Below are 24,710 nucleotides of genomic sequence, written 5' to 3' on the forward strand. Positions count from 1 at the left end.
AAAAGAATGACCGTTACATTTTAAAGTGCAGTTTTATACTGATATTTTCTTTCTGCTTGTGCAAAAAATCTGTCTTTTCTCCGACGTTTCTTGCACCAGTTGATATTGCGATTGCGGACCATTGCATATTTCTTGCACCTCCATGTATTCATTAAAATATTTTTTTCCCAGACATTGTTTTTTCCCGAGTGGCGTCACAACGTCTGATCTGCTCAGCGGGACTGTGTTCTGCCGCTGGCGTCCGTCTCCAACTTCGACTTCAGAGACGCGGGTGACAGCAGTCTATTTCTGTGACAGAAACATTGAACGCTGCTACAGTTTGCAGCTCTGCCGCCTCGCAGATTGCGAAGCACAGGCCGACCACAAGAGCCGTTTTTTAGCTCAGACTTGCGGCGTACACCCGGTAGTTGGGTTGGACCGCGTTCTCACTACAAACCAAACGTACCGAGTCCGAAGCTGCTGTTTCGGTCCGCACCCGAGTGCGACTGCTGCGTTGTTGTTGCCAAGTCCAAAGACGCACATCTAAGAATCTACATTTCAATGTTCATACATGTACGTGGATATTTACATGTCTAATTAGTGTAGGTAAGTGACTTTGATGAGAGAAAGCAGTAAGAAGGCTTGGGCGACGCTCAGGTGGCCGTATAACTTTACATTTAAATTGGAAAGTGGAGTGGGGGGCACTAAACGGAAGTAAACAAGGCCGGTGTGGAAACGCCCTCACAGATCATTTCACGCATCGTCAACACAGCACACGAGCCCTCCTCGTAGATGTCCTTCAGTTTTCACGATGGCGTCTGGTGTGAGGAGCGTGTATGTCGCGTAGTAGTGATCTAACTGTAAATATGTATTTGTAACTAATATATTTGATACAGCTGTTTCTGTAGGGATTTATTCCATGAAGTATTGTTCAGTTTGGTAATAAATGCTCCGTTTTCCAGAACAAATAGTGTATCGTTATGTAATTGTTAATGATTGTGTTCACTTGGGAGTAACTGACATCAGCAGACAGAGATGAACATTAAGGAAAAACTCAAGGCACTCCTTAAGAAATAACCAGATCAGATCATGAATAGTGACGGTTGGCGTCCATGTTTGGTTTTGTCTGTTTTTTAATCTCAATCTCAACTTCAACGCTTTCCAGCGCCGAAAGGCGTCAAGGTTGTTTTTGATCTGGTTCTATCAAGCATGTGCCAGATGCATTAAAGGCATTTTACATTTTTCCTTAAAGCTGCAGACACACCAACCAGACGGCCGACCGTCGGCAGAAAAGACAGTTGGACTGATCGGTGTCCCCGAGTTGGTCAAAAAATTGCCTCAGAACACACCGAAGAGACGAGACGTAATATGTCTCCATAACGGCAGACGCTAATCTGTATTGTCGCCCAAAAATGAAAACCGGCAGCTGATTGGACGAACGCGTCACGTGGGTCTGGTTTCTCTGGAAATTCAAAGACAGACTGTAATGGCGGCTCGTTCAGAATACGATCTCATATTGTACTAAAATAGTTCACCGAAACGTGTTTCTGAAAACATTTTAAGAGAGAAATAGGCCGTGCAGTTGCTGAATCTGTCTTCATTTCAGATCAACAAAGGTCAGTTTAAAAGAATTTCGTCAGATTTTGAGAGACTCTAGTCACGCTCATCCCGCTCCCTGTTTCCTGGTTAGCTCTCCACCAATCAGATGGGTCATTGAGTCCGACTGCCAGCAGTGCCCGCCCCGCCGATTATACAAGTCAAATCAGCCAAAATGAAGGCCGACGGCACGGAACACACCGAACAGACTAGAGTCACCGACCTCGCCAGATTTTTGGTTTTTCAGTTCTTCGGAGATAAACTGGACTCGTATATTTTAAAGCGTGAATTTCTTTATCTCAAACTTGTAAGGGTGGAAGAAAACCTTAGCTCAAGGTCCACTTACTAACTTTTTCCGGATGTCTTCATCACAAGGAGTTAGCTAAATTGTCGTGTAAGTCAGGGGCGGAGCTAGATTTTGTAAATATTCGTGGCTCAGCCCAAAACCTAGGAGGGAGCATGCTCCCTTGGGGAGTTTATTTCCCCATTTATGTCAGCTCTTTGCTCTGTGTTCCAAGCAATTTGATAACAGAATGCGTAAGAATCTGTAAACCATCTGTGAGAAACGTGATCGTTGCCAAAGAAAAAGTTCATGGACATGTCTGTAGATGGGAGACCCGTGGGTACCCAGAGAACCTTTTCTCTTTTACTCAGATATCTGGAGATGAGAGGTCAAGGGACCTCTTTTGAAAAATGGCCATGCTGGTTTTTCCCTGAAAGTACACCAAAAAAAATAAATTACTCAGTTACAGTAACACGAGTAATTGTAATTTGTTACTTTCCACCTCTGGGTAAGAAGTAGGTCTGGATCCGAATATGCGACTATATGGATATACGTTTGATGGGTAGGGGTTTTCTCAATTTTGGGATTCGAATATTCGTTTTGTCCTTCAGTGCTGTAGTAAAGTTGAGACGGATTCAACTTTTGGAGAAAAAAAACGCAACCCTAAGAAGGATATGTACATGTTTTGAGCCCCCTGAACGGTTGTATTTACCTCTTTTGGGGAGTGGGTTGTCTTTCATATTGTTTAAAGGGGGGGGGGGGGGTCCATCTACTTCATCTAAATATTGGGGGGCAGTTGTGTAATCTACGTGATCCGAAGGTATACGCAGTATACTCACTAAGAAATCTCCAGGATTTCCGTATACTAACTTAAAAATGTGCAATGATACGCAACAACATAGTTTTGTGACAGAACTTTGACTTAAGATATTTGTATTCATAAATACAGGGTCGAGTAATGTGACAGCAAACTAACCTAACACTGCAGAACACGCAGAGAGACTTCTCTCATCTTTCATCGACCTCGCTGAGCGCAGTGCGTAGCGTGTGTGCGTAGTGTGTAGTGTGTGCGTAGCGACCGGCACCCAATGCTCCGTCTACACTAACGCCAGAATCCTCCATTCACCGCACAAATATTATTAAGACAAATAATATTAGCCAATTTTATTTTGCCCTCGTTGCTTTGGGGTCAACTTCTGTGATCCAGACTCAGGTCCCTGATGTGAAAGCCCCCTTACTTCTTTAAATTCCATTATATTTTTGATATATTTTGAATATCATCTGTGTTTTCCTTCTCATAGGATAAATAAAGGTATTCCCACCATAAATTGGTGCATAGAAGTGTATCAGAATGCAGGAAATTAAGTCTTTGATACTCAAAATAACCCTGGGGGTGGACACCCAGACCGCACACTTTGATATGCGCCCCCAAAGGAGGTGTGTGTGTGTGTGTGTGTGTGTGTGTGTGTGTGTGTGTGTGTGTGTGTGTGTGTGTGTGTGTGTGTGTGTTAGAGTATACCTACTACAATCCATTAGACTACACCACTGTTGGGGGGTGACTTATCCCTGCACCCACCTCCCCTGAAATCAACGCCTATGCGGCACTTTTGTCTTTTGCCCACAAGATGGCGCAACAATGTCGCTGTTCAGGGACTTCTTCTGGCGTCTTCTTCGGTCTTCTGTTGTCTTGATCTCCTAAAAACAACAACCTGCCTCTCAGATTTTTATTCACAAACATTTGATTGGTTTTGGATCACGGAGAAATAAGGACTCTGTCAACTCATCGTCTCTTAATCGCAGTAGAACGATTTAAAGTGATGGACGCCAATTAAAAAGACGTTTATTTTGGCTTTTCAGGATAATCAAGCCATACCATATTCGACTATTGAAATACTACTCGTGTTTGAACTTTAATATATATTTAATTTAGATCATTTAATGTCATTTGACAGACTGTAGCTCAGCCTCAAACCCATGCCCGCCACATTTCCGGTGGGATGACAGTGAAGGTGAGTCGGTCCATTCAACATTTCTATCGTTTTGAAGTTTTAAGTTAAAAAAAAGAGAAAGAAAATCACATAACCTCACACCAGAAACAAATGCAGGCCTATTTGTCAGTTATGAGAAATATTCCGGATAAATTCGGCACAAAGATAACCCACCACGCATCTCATTATTTTTACTAAAATGTCACCTTTATGTTTAGCCTACTCATAGTATACAATTAGAATATGAACCAAATTTAGGATTTAATTTTCAAATGTATTTAACTCAGTGTATATGCCGGATTTGAGAGCGTCTTGTTATCTTGAATTTTGTTTTTTTAAATACATAACCAGCTACGTCCATGAGTCTGTCGATATGTGAGAAAATCTAAAATTGCCAGACTTCTAAATGGAGTTTGGCACGATGGGACGGGACGGAACGCACTGAGGCGGCATTAGCTCAGTCTGGAGGGAGATGGATTGGAACAGGAGGGTCGCTGGTTCACGTCCCCATACGGACCAAAGTATGGGCACTGCCAAGGTGCTCTTGAGCAAGGCACCGAACCCCCAACTGCTCGGGGCGCCTCTCCATGGGCAGCCCCCTCCCTCTGACATCTCTCCATTAGTGCATGTATTATAGGTACTGAGCATGTGTGTAATTCAGGCCTGTGTACAAGACGAGATGTGTGTAATTACAACAGAGTGAAAACATTGTAATTTCCTCTTGTGAGATTAATAAGTATAAATTATTATTATCAGTCAAGTAGGTTGACTTTTAACTTGGGCATACAGGAAAGTGGTTTTATTCATTGTTTTATTAAAACAAGCATAATGTAGGCTCTTTTACTAAAAATGTCACCTTTTATATTTACCTTTACTCAAAGTATAAAATTGGAATATGAATCCATTTTGATTCAAGTTTAAAATCTGTTGAACTCAGTGTGTATGATGAAGGTCTTTGCCGAATTTTAAAGCGTCTCCTGATATTTTTATTAAAGACATAGCCAGCCATTATGAGTCTGTCGATTTGTAAGAAAATATAAAATTGCCAGAATCCTAAATGGAGTTTGGCACGACGGTGATCGGGTTGAACGCACCGAGGCTGAAATCAGTCAAGATTGCCTTTTTAAGTTGCTAGGGCATACAGGAAAATGGTTTTATTCATTGTTTTATTAAAACAAGAATCATTTATTGATTGATTGAATGACAGACGATGATGCCAATATAACACAGAGATGAGAGATGTTACACAGAAAGGCAACAAAGTAAGCTATAATAAGCAATATAGGCAGGCATATGATACGTTCTGGGTTAAACGGTGGCTTTTCAAGTCAACCTGCACAAGTTCTTTGTAGTTTTTCTTATTTTTTTCCCCCCTGCACGGTTCATCTATAGGCTCAACTCATCATAGGCGTAATATGGCTCCTCGGCTGAGCGCGCAGAGATTTTGAAGTTGCGGCGCAGAAAGCCTCCGTAACGCTTGTCCCACTTCAGGTTGTTCAACTTCGGTCGGATCCTCCTCAGGAAGCCCCCGTAGCGCTTGTGCAGCTCCTCGGGCTCCTGGCTCTCCTGCTCCGCGTAACTACTCCTCTTCGACTTTGGGCCGAATTTGCGTAAAAAGCCGCCGTAACGTTTAACGTAAGTATGAAGCGCGCGGTCCTCCGGAACATCGTCTGCGTCCCGCGGCGCGTCTACATCTCTCTCCCCCAGCGTCTTCCACAAGTCCTCGTATTTCTCGGGCAGCGCTCCGTACTTCACAATGAAATTGTCGCGCCACGGAGAGGCGAAGATTTTGTTTTTGTTCCGGTCGATCCTCTTGATGAAGCCGCCGTAGCGTTTGACCAGATCCGCCCGCTGGCTCTCCTCCTCCGCAGCGGCTTCATCCTGGCTGAAGTCGGCCAGCCCCGGAGCCCCGCGGCCGCATCTCTGCGGCTGGTCCGCACACTCCGCACTGCACGACTGCAGGACACACAGAGAGAAAGAGAAGGGTGTGAGACAAATACATGCGCTGTGTGTGTGTGTGTGTGTGTGTGTGTGTGTGTGTGTGTGTGTGTGTGTGTGTGTGTGTGTGTGTGTGTGAACCCAGAGAGTTGCATGGTAGGCAGGGTTCAAAAGGAACTTTTTCGTCCAAAAGCCAAATGGCTAGTGAATGTTTACATTTTGCAGCCACTCAATAGATTACCATTGTTTGTTTTTTTGGGGCTGGTGAGTGAATCAAATCTACCAGCCACTTGCATATTTTACCAGCATTTGGCTGGTAAATGGTGCGAACCGTGATGGTAGGCCTTCTAAAAGTCAGTGTTACACCTTTTTTGTTCGCTGAATACATTTCTAAGGACATAGAAATTAATCAGTCATAACCTTAGACTAGACTAAGGTTTTGGCGTCAGTTTGGGCAAAATAGACCCCATTTCCCGCCTCACATTTTCCCTTAAGTACCTGTTTTAAAGTGCTAAGACCACACATTGTGTCTGTCCAAAGCGAAATATTCAATCCTAAAATGTCATGGTTTTACGCAACACGTATCCTATTCTAGATGTATCCTACTGTGCCTCATTTATCTCATCATTTACTCAACATTTACTCTGACACGTTCGGTATCTTTAACTTTAGGATTTATGACGTTAACAATAACAACAACGTGAATGAAGTTCTGTTGGAAAAACAAATGAATGCGTTTGGAAATTTGGAAATTCCATGATTTTGGATTATTATGATCACCCACCAAGGCAGAAGTCCAATTGAACCCAATTCCTGCTACCTAATGTTAACATAAAACAGAGTAACAGCCCAGCCCGATTCATTCTCCAAGCAGCAGCAGCAGCAGCAGCAGCAGCAGCAGCAGCAGGTGTTCTCCACCTTTCTCTCTGGGAAATGAGCTCCGTGTCTAAGTTGTCTGATCTTTACCAGGCTGCTGAAGACGGCGTCGGGGCTGAGGAGCTGCTGCACGCATTTCTCACACTGTGAAGAGCAATCTGCGCGGAGGGAGGAAGGCAAGCTCAGCATCAGCACCAGGACATACCACTCCATTCTTCACCAGATCCCTGACACACACACACACACACACACACACACACACACACACACACACACAAAAACAAAAAATTACACACCAAAACACAGGCAGCGCCGGTGAGTCTGGATACGATTAGACCGGCTCAGAGTTAGAAATTCATGAAATAACTTCACCTGGTCGAATGAAAATAACTTAAAACACTTTAAAAACATTCTTAATGTAGTCAGTTTTGATAATAACTCATCTAAACAGCCTTTGTTATTGAATATGTAGACCTGTGCGCAGTGCGTAATTGCGCACTGGCGCCATCATTTTGTTATTTAACGCCAAGCAGAGAAACATGAAAATGTGGTTTTAACTTAATTAAACCAGAAAGACAATAAAGTATAAAGTAATGAGTCGGTATACCTCAGGAGATGGACAGATACTTCCAGCCGTATTAAGACTCGCAGAGACGCATCTACGGATCAAATATCCGCCCTCCAGTTTCTGGTGTTTCTCCTGCGCGTCTCGTCGCCTTTGCTTTTTATCGCCGCAGACTTGGCTGTGTCACCGCAGCGCATCAGAGCCGCTTCTATTGAGGGACCAATGGGAGGGGAACATAGTGCGTAAATGAGCCCACCGCCTCCCCGCTTCAGGAGTTTTTAACAACGCCCACACAGAGGAGGTGTAGGAGGAGAGGCATCCCATCAGCACATCATCATCATCATCATCACTCCATCTCTGGGGGCCTGGATCAAACCCGAGGCTGTAAATCACACTAACACCAATGAACAAAGGCTTTTCTTTGTTTCAGTAAGACTGAAAGAAAGTCTAAACCTACAAGGGAGAATGAGAAATTACTTAAAAGACATAAACTTGAAAACCCTGAACTGAATAGAAAACCCTCATCCAAATATAAACATGATGGATTATATTCATGCCTACAGGGTTGGGTCATTTGAACTAAATAGCTCACGCGATTTTAAAATAGGACAGATTTGGACATTGCTTTGAGATCTATCTACGTTTTTGTGGCCCTCAGTGACACCTTTTTTTTTGGCAACTTGTGTGTTGTGGAACAAACTGTAAACACAATGATAGACTGTAAAAAAATAAGAATAATGGACGGAGCTTCCAAAAGTGAAGCCAATGTTGAAGCGCCTTAAAGCTGCATTCTATCTAATGTCCAGCAGGGGGCGACTCCACTGGCTCCAAAAAGAGTTTTTTTTCCCCCCAAGAGCAACAATAATACAGTACATGTGTCAATGCATTCTCATAAACGGTTTCATATGATCTGAAAATGTATGCACACCAATTCGTATGATGCTAGGGCTGTGTATTGGCAAGAATCTGGCGATACGATACGTATCACGATACATTGGTCACGATTCAATATATTGCAATATATTTCGATACTGTGCGTAATCGATATATTGGGATTTTTTTAAAGTATAATTTTAGAAAAACTAATATTTAAAAAAAGACATGATGTACATAAAAGTCAAAGAACTTTACTTTAGGTAAACAATTCAGTACACAGAAAATCAAACTGCCAGTTTGGGATTGTAGTTCCCAGGTTCTTAGTGAGCTAATGTTGATATGCTAAAGTAGGCCAAAGTTCAGCCATAGCTACATTGTTAGCTTCTAGCAAAAAGTCAGGCACTGTTAGGCACTGTTAGGCACTGTTAGGCACTGTTAGGCACTGCTAGAGAGATTTCTTTTTGCTTTACCCGTGCCCCGGCGACTAGCGTTATAAGCTAATTAGCGGTTTGAGCTAAAACTGGTCACATTCGATTAGCATGAAAACATATCCCAGAGAACGGTCGACTCGGTACACATGTGCACCAAAACGACTAGTTAAGTTAATGGGAAAAAGTCATGGTTTGGATTTAAACACTCCCATGGAACAAACACACATTTCCTGGGTGAAAGTATTTTGTTTCTCCCTGGGAGGCAGACTCCAATCCGAGTTGAAAGCGCGCTCTTCTGACCTCCCTACGCGGTCCACAGTGGTCTTATACAGCAGCAGTCTACGTGGTGCATGCTGCAGAAAATACATTGAATACATATGAATTACAGCGCTTTACTTTTCGTAGCTAAATGTATGAAAGGCTCATGAGAACAGCCTTCAGACACACATGTTTTTTTTTTACTAAGTGGAATATGTTCGCATTTATGTGGTAGAGTGGGAGGGCCTGGTAAAAAAGATCCGCTCATGACAATCGGGCCTCATCCCAATTCAAGGTTGACTCCTTTTGAAGCTCATTGATGGACCAAAGCTACACATTGACTCTTCTTCTCTTAGTCTTACGGGAGGAATGATGAGAAACCTTGGGCATGCAACTGAGTGAATGCACAACATACTGCAACAGTGTCAGTCTTTCCCTCCAATTGAGGATAAAAAATTCGAAAATAAGAATTGATTTCTTGGTTTGCTGACGTGGTCCCCGCATTGCACGACTGCAGGACACACAGAGAGAAAGAGAAGGGTGTGAAACCAATACATGCGCTGTGTGGTAGGCAGGGTTCAAAAGGAACTTTTTCGTCCAACAGCCAAATGGCTAGTGAATGTTTAAATTTTGCAGCCACTCAAAAGATTACCATTGTTTGGTTTTTTTGGGCTGGTGAGTGAATCAAATCTACCAGCCACTTGCATATTTTACCAGCATTTGGCTGGTAAATGGTGCTAATTTCGAACCGTGATGGTAGGCCTTCTAAAAGTCAGTGTTACACCTTTTTTGTTCAGCGAATACATTTCTGAGGACATAGAGATGAATCAGCCATAACCTTAGACTAAGGCCCTGTTTACACGTACATGGTTATTTTGAAAAAAGGAGACATTTCCCTTCGTTTGTGCCCTTCGTTTACACGCAAACGGAGAATTTGCCTCTGAAAACGAGTCTTTCTAAAAACTCTGGCCAGAGCGGAGATTTTTTTAAATCTTTGTTTGCACGTTAGCACGTAAAACTGAGACAACGGAGGTTTAGGCAGCCGAGGAAGTGAGGAAAAGAAGACAGAGGAAGTGATTTGTTGTTGTTGCTATTTTCGGGATTCTGATTGGCTAACGTGGGCTTGAGCTTCTCGTTACACTGCCACCTACAGGTCTGGCGTGCTCTTGACGGCATTGACGGCATATATATACTCGGGTAGTGTAAACAAACAGCTTTGCACGATGTTATTTTTGAAAACGTAGCGGTTGAAATGTCCTTTATTGAAAATAGCCGGCCACGTGTAAATGTAGCATAAGGTTTTGGCGTCAGTTTGGACAAATTAGACGCCATTTCCCTCCTCACATTTTCCCTTAAGTACCTGTTTTAAGGTGCTAAGACCACACATTGTGTCTGTCCAAAGCTTTATTTGTACGTATGAGCGAAATATTCAATCCTAAAATGTCATGGTTATATGCAACACTTATCCTGTTCTAGATGTATCCTACTGTGCCTCATTTATCTCATCATTTACTCAACATTTACTCTGACACGTTCGGTATCTTTAACTTTAGGATTTACGACTAATTGATTTCTTGGTTTGTTGACGTGGCTTATTATGAATAGTAGATGTCACTCCTGTTGGCAACCTGTTGTATTTGTATTCTATTTGCACATTTTATTTAATTTCAGATACAAGTACATTTTTCACTGAGAGATAAAAATTCCTCTCTGTAACTACCATGACGACTGTGTTCAACATGTCATCACTTATGTCAACTGTGCTGTGTTCCTCTTGTTGTTTGTAGAAAGTGCAACAAGCCAGGCTGCATTTGTACATATAGATATGAAAAGTAAAGCACTGTAATTTGTATGTATTCAACATATTTATTGCTGTGTTTAACACATTGACTGCTGCTGTATAAGAGCCTTCTGGATCGGGTCGTAAAACACAGCACTTTAAAGTTTTGGGACTTCGCGGGGAAAAGGCAGTACTTGCACCCAGGAAAGTGCAACTTAACCCTCCTGTTGTCTTCGGGTCAAATTTGACCAATTTAAAAAAAGTTACTATATCATAAATTTGGGTTTCTTTCAAACAAATTGTCAAAAAAAATAAAGTGGATGGTTCTCTACAACCATTACTCTTCACAAGTAAAATAAATGATCGGATCACTGCTTTCGAATTTGCGTGTTTTATTCAATTTTATAGCATTTGAAATTTTTTTTTTTAGAAAAGAACGTTGACAAAACAATTGGAAAAAGTGACAAGCAGCAGTCTACGTGGTGCATGCTGCAGAAAATACATCTAATACATATGAATTACAGCGCTTTACTTTTCGTAGCTATATGTATGAAAGGTTCATGAGAACAGCCTTCAGGCACACATGGTTTTTTTTTACTAAGTGGAATATGTTCGCATTTATGTGGTTCTCGTGGTCGGTAAATGCCTTCCGGGTAGAGTGGGAGGGCCTGGTAAAAAAGATCCGCTCATGACAACCGGGCCTCATCCCAATTCAAGGTTGACTCCTTTTGAAGCTCATTGAACGACCAAGGCTACACATTGACTCTTCTTTTCTTAGTCTTACGGGAGGAATGATGAGAAACCTTTGAGTTAATGTACAACATACTGCAACAGTGTCAGTCTTTCCCTCCAATTGAGGATAAAAAATGAAATCAGTCTTATTCGAAAATGCGAATTTATTTCTTGGTTTGCTGACGTGGTCTCCACACTGCACGACTGCAGGACACACAGAGAGAAAGAGAAGGGTGTGAAACCAATACATGCACTGTGTGTGACAAAGAAGATGACCTAAACTTTGACATTTTTTAATTTTATTTCTTGTGTTTTCCCCGGGGATAAAGATTGTGGTTTGGGTTAAAACACCGATCCCCTTGAGTATTACTCCTGGGACATGAATATGCATTTCCTGGGTGGAAAGTCTTGTGTTTTCCCCGGGACACAAACTCTGCTCCCTGGCTTGAAAGCGCTGTGTTTTACAATCTGCCACTGCGACCTCCCACCCTGGACAAGGTCCTTCCCGAGACTATTTAGCAGAGCCACCATCGCTGCGTATGGAGCTTAGCGTCGCCCAAGACGGTTGCGATTGGTTTAGAGAAATGCAAACAACCCAAAGTATTTTTTCTTCTTGTCACTACCCGATGTGAGTCGAGTGCAGATGTGAGTTGTGCGTGCGTCACTTTGCGACTTCACGTAGATCTGTTTTGCTGTTAGCCACAGAATAATGAGATAGGTACATTACATAGCTGTAATTTATTATTTAGCGTAAGGCATCACATTTTCACGGCATGATCCCTGATGTCAGTTCTAGATTAGAGGCTGAAGTAGCCGACAAGAACCTGCTATCGAGAGACTTCTGTAATGTAAATACAATAAAAATGGACCTACATAACGAAGTTTGTTCACTGCTGGCTACAAGTTAGCAATCAAACACAACGAAGGCTGTCACTTGAATGGCGTTTTGAGCTAACGTTAGTAATCAAACATCAGCTAAAACGTTTGCCGGATCTGCAACTCACATCTGCACTCGACTCACATCCGGTAGTGACACTCCTATCCCAGAATGCATCTGTGGTGTAGCCAGACCTTCCTCCACAGCGTTGTGGAGACAGAGCTGGCGATGCGAGACTATGTGTGATGTGACTAATCACTTGCTGGCCCCTGGAGGATACGGTTTGGGGAGTTTGTGCAACATATTGACAAGCTCTTTTTTTTTTTTCTTCTTCCATGCCATTCCCCAACACATAGAACATAGAACAGCCCTGAACACAGAGAGTGCAGCGTTCAAAACAGAACAAAATAGAAATCTGACACCACAAAGTAACGCTCGTGGATCTGAAATGGATCTAAGGCGGGTGGACACAATAGTTACCATGGTTACCGTGGTATACCTTTTCAGCTGATATCAAAAGATTGGTCAGAGATGGAAATATAGCTGTTCTCTTCTTTCTTTTCACCAGCAGGTCATCCTGAGACGGATGATTTAGTTGGAAAAACACACAAAGGAAATCCAGTGCCCACTAAATGCTATATAGTATTTTTGTACCACATAGTGTGTAGATAACTTTATTTGTTATTTATTAATTATTTATAAGCTATATAGAAAGAATCATTGTAAATCTATCCATTGAACTCTTGCAGTACTTTTCATTCCGTCTTTTTTATATTGCCTCGTTATATTTTTTCATTTCAAAACGTTCGGCGACAATCTCAGATCAGAAGAAAACATATCCATGTTTTTAGTGTCTGTTCATGTTTTTTGAAGGACTGTTTGAGCCAAAACTATCTTCATCAACAAGATTCAAGATTTTGAATACGTGTGGTCCTTCTTCCTGCACACCCACCGTTAAAGAACTACGTTAAATTTGAACCCTTGTGTTGTTAAAATTAACACTCTTTTAGACCCTGTTTTTACGTTTATGTTGCTTTTTCCCAACGTTATGCTTGCTTTTTTCTACGTTTATGTCGCTTATTTCAATGTTTTTGGCATTTGTTTTTCATTAACACCAGTATATTAACCACTAGGCCTATTTATTTGCACTATTTTTACACTTATTTTTTGGAATTCATGGTCAATAAACCTCATTTATAATATTTTTGTAAGAAAAAAGCAGAAATTATGAATGATTTGGACTAATGGTTAAGATCAGAGGAATAAAGGTAATGGATCATCACAGATCTGTCAGAGTTTAGTCAGGATAATGCTATAAAATTGAATATGACACCCAAAATTCTATGAAAATAGAGAGTTTTGATCCTTAATTTCCTTTGTGAAGAGCGTCTTATAGAACCATCCATGTTATTTTGGGGCAATTTGGTTAAAAGAAACCCAAATTTATGATATAGAAACTTAGAAAATGGGTCAAATTTGAGCCGAGGACAACATAAGGGTTAAATACCATTTTACCACATTAGTGGCCTTAGCTAAGTTTTGCTTAGTGCAAAAGTGAGCTGTTGACACGCACTATTTGTTAAAGGCAAATTATGTGTCAAACCATTCTGAATTAAATACCGTGGTGCTGTAGAGACGTCCCGGCCTACAAATCTTATGTTACAGACTGTCTGGTACAAAAAATCACACTTTAATCATTTTAATATTTTTCAATGGAAATGAGAATAACGATACAAAAATGATCATTCCCTCCAATATCGTGAATTGTATCGCAATATCAGTCAAAAATAATCGCGATTAGATATTTTCCTCATACCGTGCAGCCCTATCACACAAATTTGCACCTCTGATGACTCATCTCAAGGTGCCTATCTTAATTTAAAGCGTAACTCTCGCCAAAATGCAACCTAGGGTCTTTTTGTGAATGTACCCGAGTCAAACTTTCGTTTAAAAGCATATTTAGGACGGAATCACTTTACGATTTACCGAATTTTCGTTTTTCGGTCAAACGGCCTTTTGAATGGGCACTAAGAAGGCTCGACACAACATGAGACTTTGCTCCCAGTATCACCAGGGGCTCTGCACCTTAACGAAAGCATTGACAACATTGTTAGTGTACCCAGAGTTTACTAAAAAGAAAGGTTTTGAACAATTCACTGTAGGTCTTGTTGTTTCCGGCCGCAGCCATTTTATCAGTCAAAAACAATCGATCTCCGAATGCAACGTAACAGGGAGGAGAGTAAAGATGGAAAGCTCCTAAAGCTTAGTTCCATATAAATGCACGGATAATTCGTTGTTTTGTCGTTAGTGAAACACAATATTGACCTCGTAGTTGAAAAAGGAGCCTCATATAAGAATGACATTTCCTCCTATGGAGTCCGTTCATTCACATTCAGAGATCGCCTATTTTGGACTGGGAAAATGGCGGATAGCGTAAACAACAACTGCTAACGTGAGTTGGTCAAAACCTTTCTTTTTGGTAAACTCTGAACATAACCAATGTTGTCAAGTCTTCCGTTAAGGTGTAGAGCTCCTGGTGATACTTGGAGCAAAGTCTCATGTTGTGTCGAGCCTTCTTAGTGGTTTAAAAATAGCTATTTTGAGGCTAGCATCAAAGTGCCCCTAGCTCTCCCATTCAAAAGGCCATTTGACCGAAAAACGAGAGAAGAGAGAGAAGTCAATCTTAAAAGTGGCGATTCTGTCCTAAATATGCTTTTAAACGAAAGTTTGACTCGGGTACATTCACAAAAAGACCCTAGGTTGCATTTTGGCGTGAGTTACGCTTTAAAACATTAGCACTGAAATCTGAATAATGTTATATAGATTTCTTCACTGCGGGGCACCAGTTGTGTTGAAATCCTGATTATTTAGACTCATAAGAATCAATGAAAAGGGTTATCACAGAGCTTGTTGCTGCTGACTTTTTGTTTAAGGACATATTGTATACGCAGCGACAAAACATGCTCCGCGTTTTCTTCATTCATATTTAAATATGATGGGGAAGCTTTCCTGTTCGTTATTTGTCTCGTCTGTGTCCCTCTCCGAGGGCTCGAACGCCAAGTGTTTGAGCATCACGTTAGCTCCTTCTTCATGAGCTTTTGTCACTTTGCAAAAAAGGTTCCTAAGCAACCTGGAGTGGGACTTCTCTTTGTGGCCCTCCTCTTTTCTTTTCTTTTCTTCTTCTGTCGTTATTTTGATCTGTTGCTCAGTGTAACCTTGGCTGAAACGCTGTGCGACACAGTTTGGATATATCTATTATCAGAATCCGAATACTTTATTGATCCCCTCGGGGAAATTGTTTAGTTGCAGTTGCTCACAGTCAAATTCAGGGTTACAATAAGAGTAAGAAAAGAGCGAGTCAATGAGTGTATAAAGCAGAGGTGCCCAAATTCTTTCATATGAAGGGCCAAAATGTATCTGGATGGAAGGCCACGGGCCAAAAATAAATGTCGATGTTGAAGAATACCGTAATTCTTGCCATTCTCCATAGATAAAACGTATGTAGGTAATTTAAATGGGAAGTTTACCAGCACTGTGCATTACATTGCCGTTAAACTCAGATTACGTACTTTTTAACTGCACAAAATGTACGTTTCGTAGTCATTACTTTTAAAATAAGAGGAGAATAAGCATGAATATGTCAAATCCATGGCGGGCCAAAACAAAGAGAGCACGGGCCTAACTTGGCCCGCGGGCCCCAAATTGGGCGGCTTTGGTATAAAGTAACATAAAGTAACAAGGCTAGGTTAAGTAGAAGTAAAGTGAGATTAGGTTAAAAAGTAAGCTAAAACAATGGATTGTACAAATGCTATTGTAGTGCAATGTCAACATAAATAAAGTACAGTGTGTATATCAGTAGTAGCAGTGAATAAATAACAGACATTGCACGTTTTCTTAAAAAATGCGATGGAATATGCGGGATATTTATGCAATTTTATGCGATGAAATTGCGGGAACTTGCAAAAACTCTGGTTTCATCATGGCTTCATCGCGGGGTTTGCAGCTTTTCGATGATGTTCACGTCGCCTAATTACGTCACTTCATAACGTTCCCATGGCAACAGGGTAAAATAGCTGGTCTTGTGTGAAGTAAACGCAACATTTTTCAACTTTCTGAGATATAATCCCTCCACCTAGTCCTGGGTCTTCCCCGAGACCTTGTCCCAGCTGGACGTCCCATCCTTACCAGATGCCCGAACCACCTCAACTGGCTCCTTTCGAGGCGAAGGAGCAGCGGCTCTACTCCAAGCTCCTCACGGATGACTGAGCTTCTCACCCTATCTCTAAAGGAGACGCCAGCCACCCTCCTGAGGAAACCCATTTCGACAGCTTGTACCCTGGATCTTGTTCTTTCGGTCATGACTAAAAGATGATGTTTTATATAAATTAAAATACGCAACAATATACAGGCCTACAAACTGCTGAAATAATTAGCCAATTATTCACTTATCTATATCCACGACGTTCCACTTCCAGGATTCCGCAGGATTTCATTCATTTAGGCCGGGTGTCCGTCACCTTCCTCTGTCTTTGTGTTGGCGTCCTAAACTCCGGTGGATGTATGAGGACTATGGTTAACTGCTCCTCAGATCTCTGCAGGGTAAATCCAGACAGCTAGCTAGACTATCTGTCCAATCTGAGTTTTCTGTTGCACGACAAAAACAACTTTTAAACGTACATGTTCCACCAAAACAAGTTCCTTCCCGAGGCTATTTTGCAGCGGCACCATGGCTCCGTCCGGCGCTTAGCGCCGCACAAGACGATTGTGATTGGTTTAAAGAAATGCCAATAAACCAGAGCATGTTTTTTCTCCCATCCCAGAATGCTGTGTGGACTAGCCAGACCCTCCTCCTAGGCGCTAAGGTCTGGCAATGTGAGACTAATTAATCACTTAGTTGATTGACACAACTGTTTGGATCATTTCCAGTTTCTAAAATGGAAGGATTTTTCTGCATCGAGTACTTTTACTTTTAATACTTTAACAGAGTATTTGTACAGTGTGGTATTAGTACTTTTACTTAAGTAAGGGATCCTGAATACTTCTTCCACCACTTATAACCAGAGGTGATCGTCTCCATCAGAGCAACTCGTCTTCAGAACGACTTGCCCGAGGAGATAATGTTTGCTGAATCAGTGACTTCTTTTAAATCACTTCTTAAAACACATTTTTATAGATTTGCATTTATATGATGCCGTCTTTTTATCGTCTTTCTAATTGTCTTTTTTACCATTTCACCTTTTATTTTCAGTTTGTTTACTGAATTGTTATTTGTTCTGTCCTTTACAGCTGCCGCATCTTCTGTTTTCACTACTACAATGATGTGTATACGTGTGTATTGATTTGTCTGTGCTTTTGTTTCCTCTGTCAAAGCACTTTGTAAACTGTTGTTTTAAAGGTGCTATATAAATGAAGATCTTATTATTATTATTGTAGAATTGTCTATGAGAATCTCCTTAAGGTGACATGGACAAGGGCCTCACCATCGAAGAGGCAAAATTGTAAAAAGGTTAGGGATAGGGTAAGGGGGATGGCCATCGGGGACCCCACCAAAACAAGTTCCTTCCTGACACTATTTGGCAGAGCCACCCTCAATGCGTCCAGAGCTTAGTGCCTCCCAAGACAATTGTGATTGGCTTAAAGAAATGTTTTCCTATCCCAGAATGTGTCTGTGGTGTAGCCAGACCTTACTCTCTACAGCCATAATCATTTGAGATGTTTTTTTTATGTAGAATTGGTTCAGTTTGAATTTTATATAAAACATGTCTGTCTCAATAAATACAAAGAGAGAGAGAAAGAGAGAGAGCGAGAGAGAGAGAGAGAGAGAGAGAGGGAGAGAATGTGAATAGCCTAAGGAGTGGATTAATCATTTATTGAAAACACAGCAGAGACAAACACAGCCGTGTCCTTCAGGAGTTGAGCAGAAACATGAGTGTCTTATTTGGTTTGCTGGACCGGAAACTGCTGTTTCAGGCGACTGTTGCTCAGACAGCCTCCTCTTCACTAAGTCATCTGACTGTAAGACAAAATCTAAACACTGAAGAATACAGTGGAAAAGTATGCTTTATGTAAATGTCTAAAACAAGTCCAAAATATCTGCTTTATGGTGAAAGGAAAAGTCAAGCTGCAGACTAACGTTAAGCTAACGTTACCCTGTGTCTTTAGCTGCATGCTACCAGCCAGTAAGCTAATGTTACCCTGTGTCTTTAGCTGCATGCTACCAGCCAGTAAGCTAACGTTACCCTGTGTCTTTAGCTGCATGCTTCCAGCTGGTAAGCTAATGTTACCCTGTGTCTTTAACTGCATGCTACCAGCCGGTAAGCTAATGTTACCCTGTGTCTTTAGCTGCATGCTACCAGCCAGTAAGCTAACGTTACCCTGTGTCTTTAGCTGCATGCTTCCAGCTGGTAAGCTAATGTTACCCTGTGTCTTTAACTGCATGCTACCAGCCGGTAAGCTAATGTTACCCTGTGTCTTTAGCTGCATGCTACCAGCCAGTAAGCTAATGTTACCCTGTGTCTTTAGCTGCATGCTTCCAGCTGGTAAGCTAATGTTACCCTGTGTCTTTAACTGCATGCTACCAGCCGGTAAGCTAATGTTACCCTGTGTCTTTAGCTGCATGCTACCAGCCAGTAAGCTAATGTTACCCTGTGTCTTTAGCTGCATGCTTCCAGCTGGTAAGCTAATGTTACCCTGTGTCTTTAGCTGCATGCTACCAGCCGGTAAGCTAATGTTACCCTGTGTCTTTAGCTGCATGCTACCAGCAAGTAAGCTAATGTTACCCTGTGTCTTTAGCTGCATGCTTCCAGCTGGTAAGCTAATGTTACCCTGTGTCTTTAGCTGCATGCTACCAGCCAGTAAGCTAATGTTACCCTGTGTCTTTAGCTGCATGCTACCAGCCAGTAAGCTAATGTTACCCCGTGTCTTTAGCTGCATGCTACCAGCCAGTAAGCTAATGTTACCCTGTGTCTTTAGCTGCATGCTACCAGCCAGTAAGCTAATGTTACCCCGTGTCTTTAGCTGCATGCTACCAGCCAGTAAGCTAATGTTACCCTGTGTCTTTAGCTGCATGCTTCCAGCTGGTAAGCTCAGCTGTGTCTGTTGTTGTGGACGTGTGCAAGTAGATGAGGGTGGGGAGAGAAAAAATAGTAGGGAGAATCACAGATCTTTTGATTTCGATAGTCAAAATCTGAAGCTAATTCTTTATCAAATTTAAAAATAAAATCGAAATCATGACAACCCTAAATAGGCAGTGCTCTACCCTGCCTTAAGGATATTTACACCAGGCGCTGCAAGAATAAGGCTAGAAGAATCATTAAAGATCCCAACCACCCAGATAACGGCCTTTTCCTTGTTCAGGGTAGGAAGAAGGTCCGATACACCAGGCCAGGAAGAGATTCTACCCTCAGGCCTCTGGGATCCTTAATGGATTCACCCCATCTATATATACATATTTTTATTCCAATTCTATCTAAACTTTTTATTGCAGAAATAGAATGCAATGGAGGGATTACATTTAAATCAGGAGAGACTTTGTTGCAGATATGCAAATATTTATTGTAGATAAGCATAATATGAAATGTACATGAAATGTACATAGTCTTTGGGGATTAGACTCCATCATTAAAAATATTTAAAGGGGTAGAGAAACAGACATATTCCCCCCGATGGAGCCTAGACACTGGTGATGGCGGAGAGGGACCCCGAAGGCCGAACGAAGGACCTGTCTGCCGGAAAGGGACTCAGGTTGCAGTGGTTGACGACGCCCGGAGGTGGAAGGGGAGGAGGAGGGTTGCACGTTTGCCTGAGAAGACAGCTGATAGCAAGGAGAGAGACATTTAAAGCAGGATGTCATGCTGTGATTGGATCATGAATTCCGTGGCCAATTCTGATTGGTTTACTGAAGAGTGAACGCCTCTTAACAGCTGAATAGATTTAGGGAGAGATAGTGGTGATTGCAGTAATTAGAAGTCTTCCTAAAAGAATTTGCGCTGAGCTTCATTTCACTGGAATTGTATTCTAAATGATTACAAGTAAAAAGTGAAATTGATTGAATGTTGTGTGTTCCGCACCTGATCCCAAACAAACCGAACCAAACGGGCAAACTCACCACAGTTTGTTTGAATCTAACCAAACAAGTTAGGTAGTCTTTATTATCCCCGAGGGGCAATTTGTGATATGGCCAGCAACCGACACATACAATCATTACAAAAGAAAACAACAACAATAAAATAAGGATTAAACATTAAGAGCATGTATGGCAGCAGTGATGAATTAGTTTTTGAATCTGTTCGTCTTGCATCTACGGCCAGACCTGAGAAACTGAAATGCCTGTGACAGAAAGTGGTTGTAGTTCTAATAAATTGGAGAGATCGGTTAGAGTAGTGCCTGCAATTTTGCTGCACACGTTCACTCTCCCCTAAAGTCTGTTTTTGTCTTTTTGGTTCAGTAAACCGTACCAATTTACGAAGGTAAAAGTATGAAGTTTTTTTTAATTTATTTATTTCAGGTTTATTTAACAGGGACAATGCACACTAATAATACATATGAAAATGTAAAATGTGCCAGAATTAGCCAAAAGGCTATTTTACATCTGCTGTCCCTGGACAGATAGTACAATGCCACACCTAAAAAGACAAAAGGATTATAATAGTACAGTAAAATTAACTATAAATGTAAAAATTAAAAAAATGACAAAATCAACATATAAACAATAACAGATTGTCATTATCAACATCAATACCAGCACACCCACACACACACACACACACACACACAAGCTATATTTGAGTACCATATCTGCACAGGCATCTGAATATGGTCGGTACCTTAGCATTATGTTGGGATGAGCATTGTATTTGCGTTTTTGAAGACAGCGGACAATACAAGATATCTGGCATATCAAGAAACCTTTAACTATAACCCCATAAGGAAGTAAAATTCCAACATTGTTCTCTCTCTCACACACACAAACACACACAAACACACACACACACACACACACACACACACACACACACACACAAGGATGTGTGTCGCCCTGGGTTTCATAAACGCTCCCCCTTCCTGTTTGAGCAGCCTTGTTTGCATTTACATTCCCCAGTAACCTGGAGACACCTGCATCTCAAGCTTAATACTCTCTCACTCACACACACACACACACACACACACACACACACACACACACACACACACACACACACGGCCTGGTGTTATCTCATGTGTTATGATTTACAGCACAATCACGCAGAAACACAGATAGTAACCTCATATTGTTTGTCTTGTGTTCAATGGCCATGACATAATCAGAACATCCTTGTTGTTTTTCCATCTCGTGACTCTCATTCAGCAACATGCTGCTGTATGTCTAAAAAAAACCACAATCACATCATGACAGAGTGAATGACAAAGTGCCTGATAGGTAAACCCTCCGTAGTCTTTTCCATACATCATAATCATCATCATCATCATCATCATCATCACACACGCTAACAGACACCGCTTCGATCCATCCCCCCATCCACCGACTCCTCGGTGACGCCTTTCACCTCCGCCAATGGAAAAGATCTGTTAGGAGGCAAAAGTGAAGTGAGCGTACACGCGACAACAACACCGCCAACCTATAAGCTCTACGCTGTATCTGGTGTGAAGGTAACCATAGCAGCCGTTGAGAAAAGCTGCCATCACCACCATAAATAAACCTTCTTGATGAGAGGAGGAAGATTTTATACATTTTCACCTTGTTGAGTAAACAGACAAAGTGACTTACGAAGGCGGCGGCCATGCCGATAGACCGAGGAAATCTCTGAATGTTTTATTCTAAGCACGTGTTACTTTCTTATTGACTTTCTCATTCTCCACTTGCACACAGCTAATGATGATATGAAAGCAGTTTTTAGAGTTAGAGTCAGTTGATAGTGAAGAATCTGGCATCGTACACAAGGCAAAATAGTTTAGCTCAATGCATTCTCATGAATGGGTTCGTACGATATCGTAGGAAAAATGATACACACCCATTCGTATATCTTACGAAATAAGGCAACCTTCAGAGCTCCGTCACATCAGCGACAGTTGGAAGTTGCGTTTAGCACGACAAAAGGCCGGTACAGGGGACGCCGAGATGACGGTCCTTTCAGGGACAAAAACTGTGCGTCACGTGGCAACGACAAGTGAAGTTTCAGAAAAAGATCGTGGTTTAGATTAAAACACTCCCTCTGTACGTAAGGAGGGTCTGGCTAGTCCACACAGCATTCTGGGATGGGAGAAAAAACTTGCTCTTATTGGCCTTCTTTAAACCAATCACAATGGACGCCCGGTTAGCTCAGTTGGCAGCGCGGGCGCCCATATATAGAAGTTTACTCCTCGACGCAGCGGGCCTGGGTTCAACTCCGACTTGCGGCCCTTTGCTGCATTTCATTCCCCCCTCTCTCCCATTTAATTTCTTCAGCTGTCCTAGGGCCTAAAAATGCCCAAAGAAATAATCTTTAAAAAAACAAAACAATCACAATTGTCGGCTAGGCACCGGTCAGAGGCACGGTGCCTCTGCAGAATAGCCTCAGGAAGGAACTTGTTTTGGTGGAACGTGTGTACGTTCAAAGGTAGTTTTAGTCGTGGAACAGAAAACTCAGATTAGACAGATAGTCTAGCTAGCTGTCTGGATTTACCCTGCAGAGATCTGAGGAGCAGTTAACCATAGTCCTCAGAAATCCACCAGAGGTTAGAACGCCAATACAAAGAAAGAGGAAGGTAACGGACATCCGGCCGAAAAAGAGTGACAGAATTTCCAGCGGCAACTGAGCAGTCCCGGAAGTGGAACGTCGTGGATATAGACTAGCATCAAAGCAACTCAAAGCGATTGTGCTTCAGACCAAGGCAGCCTTGAATGGGACTGAACGGACATGCTTGCTACCGAACAAAAGTGCGTGAAAAGGCGGCCTTGATACTGATTAAAAAGATGTTGGTGGTGACAGACCCCTTATGCAATAATAACTGATGCTGCTATCAGAAATCCAATATGCTGCTCTCAAAAACACACATTATTGAGAGATACTGTGCTAAAGAATGAATTTATTACTCAACTTTGTAAATCTTCATCTTCTTCTCAGTTTCTGCTAGCCATCCACAATGTAACTGCATCACTTCCTGATTTCCCAAACTACGGAGCGGCAGAAGGCCCAAATCACAGAAAAAATTAATTTTGACAGCACTAACGCGATAATAATAAGTTAACGCAAATTCCAATGCATGCACATTCTGGGATTTGGGCCTTGGGCCGCTTCGCAGTTTGGGAAATTAGGAAGCGATGCAGAAAGCAGCTTAACCGTAAAGTGCTCCGTGATGACATCCAGGGGAAGAAAGAACACGGCATCCGCCCGTCTAGCTCAGCACGGCGACGTGAAGCGCATCTCTGGTCTGATCTACGAGGAGACCCGTGGCGTGCTGAAGGTGACAGCTAACACAGAGCACACCAAGAGGAAGACACATTGGGTGTGGTCTACGCTCTGAAGAGGCAGGGACGCATCCTGAACGTAGAGCTGGGCAATATGAATAAAATCAAATACATCGATATTGCGGCGATATTGTAGGGTTTACTATTGGTGCATTCACAAAATATTTACACAATTAGAGTTCTGATCAATACTCATCAGTAATGTAATCTGCAGCTAGTAAGTCTGGTAAGTTCCAAAAATGACATCACTTTACTGTAACTAAGCCTGTAAAATCAGAAAAAAGACAATATTACGATATCCAAAATCTAAGACGATATCTAGCATCATATATATATATATATATATATATATATATATATATATATATATATATATATATATATATATATATATCTAGATATATATATATATATATATATATATATATACATACATATATAGCCCAGCCCTACCGGATGGGTTACTGCTGCATCGCTTCCTGATTTCCCAAACTACAGAGCGGCCTGATTACATTTACTGTGATTCTGCATAATGACAGTTGTGACAATGACTTGTCTTACCGGCATGAATACTGCCGGTAAAGTGAAGGGTGAAAGAGCATCGGCCCTGGAGGGATCGTCCCCCCTGTGCTTCAAGACCACGGTCTGGGAGCCCAAAACAGGGAGGAAGTAACACACGCTTATAGTTAGATAAAGTTGTGAAAAAAATACTGGAAACCAGGCAATGACTGCCCTTCTGTATATATAAAAGTGCTCGATCATTGATGCTGATGAGCACTATAATAATGATGGCTGACACATCCGCCTCCCCTGTTTATCCTGTTGTATATTTGAGGAAGATAACAGTGAGTTTCCATTATTGTGAGACTCACTAATAAATAATGCATCAGACAGCCACCTGCTTGTCTTCCCACGTTTCCTTTGTGTGGCTCTGACGCAGCGTGTCGTTCAGACGTCCTGCAAGGTGCCTAAAAGCATTTTGTCATTTCTTCTCCTGCAACATGGGCTCTTCTTCCCTGCACACAGAAATCCTTGCCGGATGCCGAACAGCAGGACTTGTGCGGCATGCTATGCCGGCTATTTCA

At 41.8% G+C, this 24,710-nt stretch overlaps 1 protein-coding gene and 1 long non-coding RNA gene across 2 annotated transcripts; one reads left to right on the plus strand and one right to left on the minus strand.

Annotated features, from left to right (window-relative positions):
• Positions 1 to 5,015: 5,015 nt before the first annotated feature.
• On the minus strand, positions 5,016 to 7,454 carry pdyn (prodynorphin). Its single transcript, XM_031311520.2, has 3 exons — positions 7,268 to 7,454; positions 6,751 to 6,887; positions 5,016 to 5,802 (listed from the first exon to the last, which is right to left on the minus strand). The coding sequence occupies exons 2-3, from the start codon at positions 6,871 to 6,873 to the stop codon at positions 5,233 to 5,235; spliced, it is 693 nt and encodes a 230-aa protein (XP_031167380.1). The 5' UTR covers positions 6,874 to 6,887; positions 7,268 to 7,454; the 3' UTR covers positions 5,016 to 5,232.
• Positions 7,455 to 8,711: 1,257 nt separating this feature from the next.
• On the plus strand, positions 8,712 to 16,025 carry LOC118496537. Its single transcript, XR_004899107.1, has 3 exons — positions 8,712 to 8,722; positions 14,637 to 14,639; positions 15,964 to 16,025. It is a non-coding gene; the product is annotated as an uncharacterized LOC118496537 (long non-coding RNA).
• The last annotated feature ends 8,685 nt before the right edge of the window (positions 16,026 to 24,710 follow it).

Source organism: Sander lucioperca, chromosome 12, assembly GCF_008315115.2.
Source record: "Sander lucioperca isolate FBNREF2018 chromosome 12, SLUC_FBN_1.2, whole genome shotgun sequence".
Classification (NCBI taxonomy): domain Eukaryota; kingdom Metazoa; phylum Chordata; class Actinopteri; order Perciformes; family Percidae; genus Sander; species Sander lucioperca.

Coding starts and splice junctions, on each gene's coding strand:
- pdyn (XM_031311520.2), bottom strand. CDS start 6,873: ATGGAGTGGTATGTCCTGGTGCTGATGCTGAGCTTGCCTTCCTCCCTC. Junction 5,803..6,750: donor ACGCCGTCTTCAGCAGCCTG/GTAAAGATCAGA, acceptor TGTGTCCTGCAG/TCGTGCAGTGCGGAGTGTGC.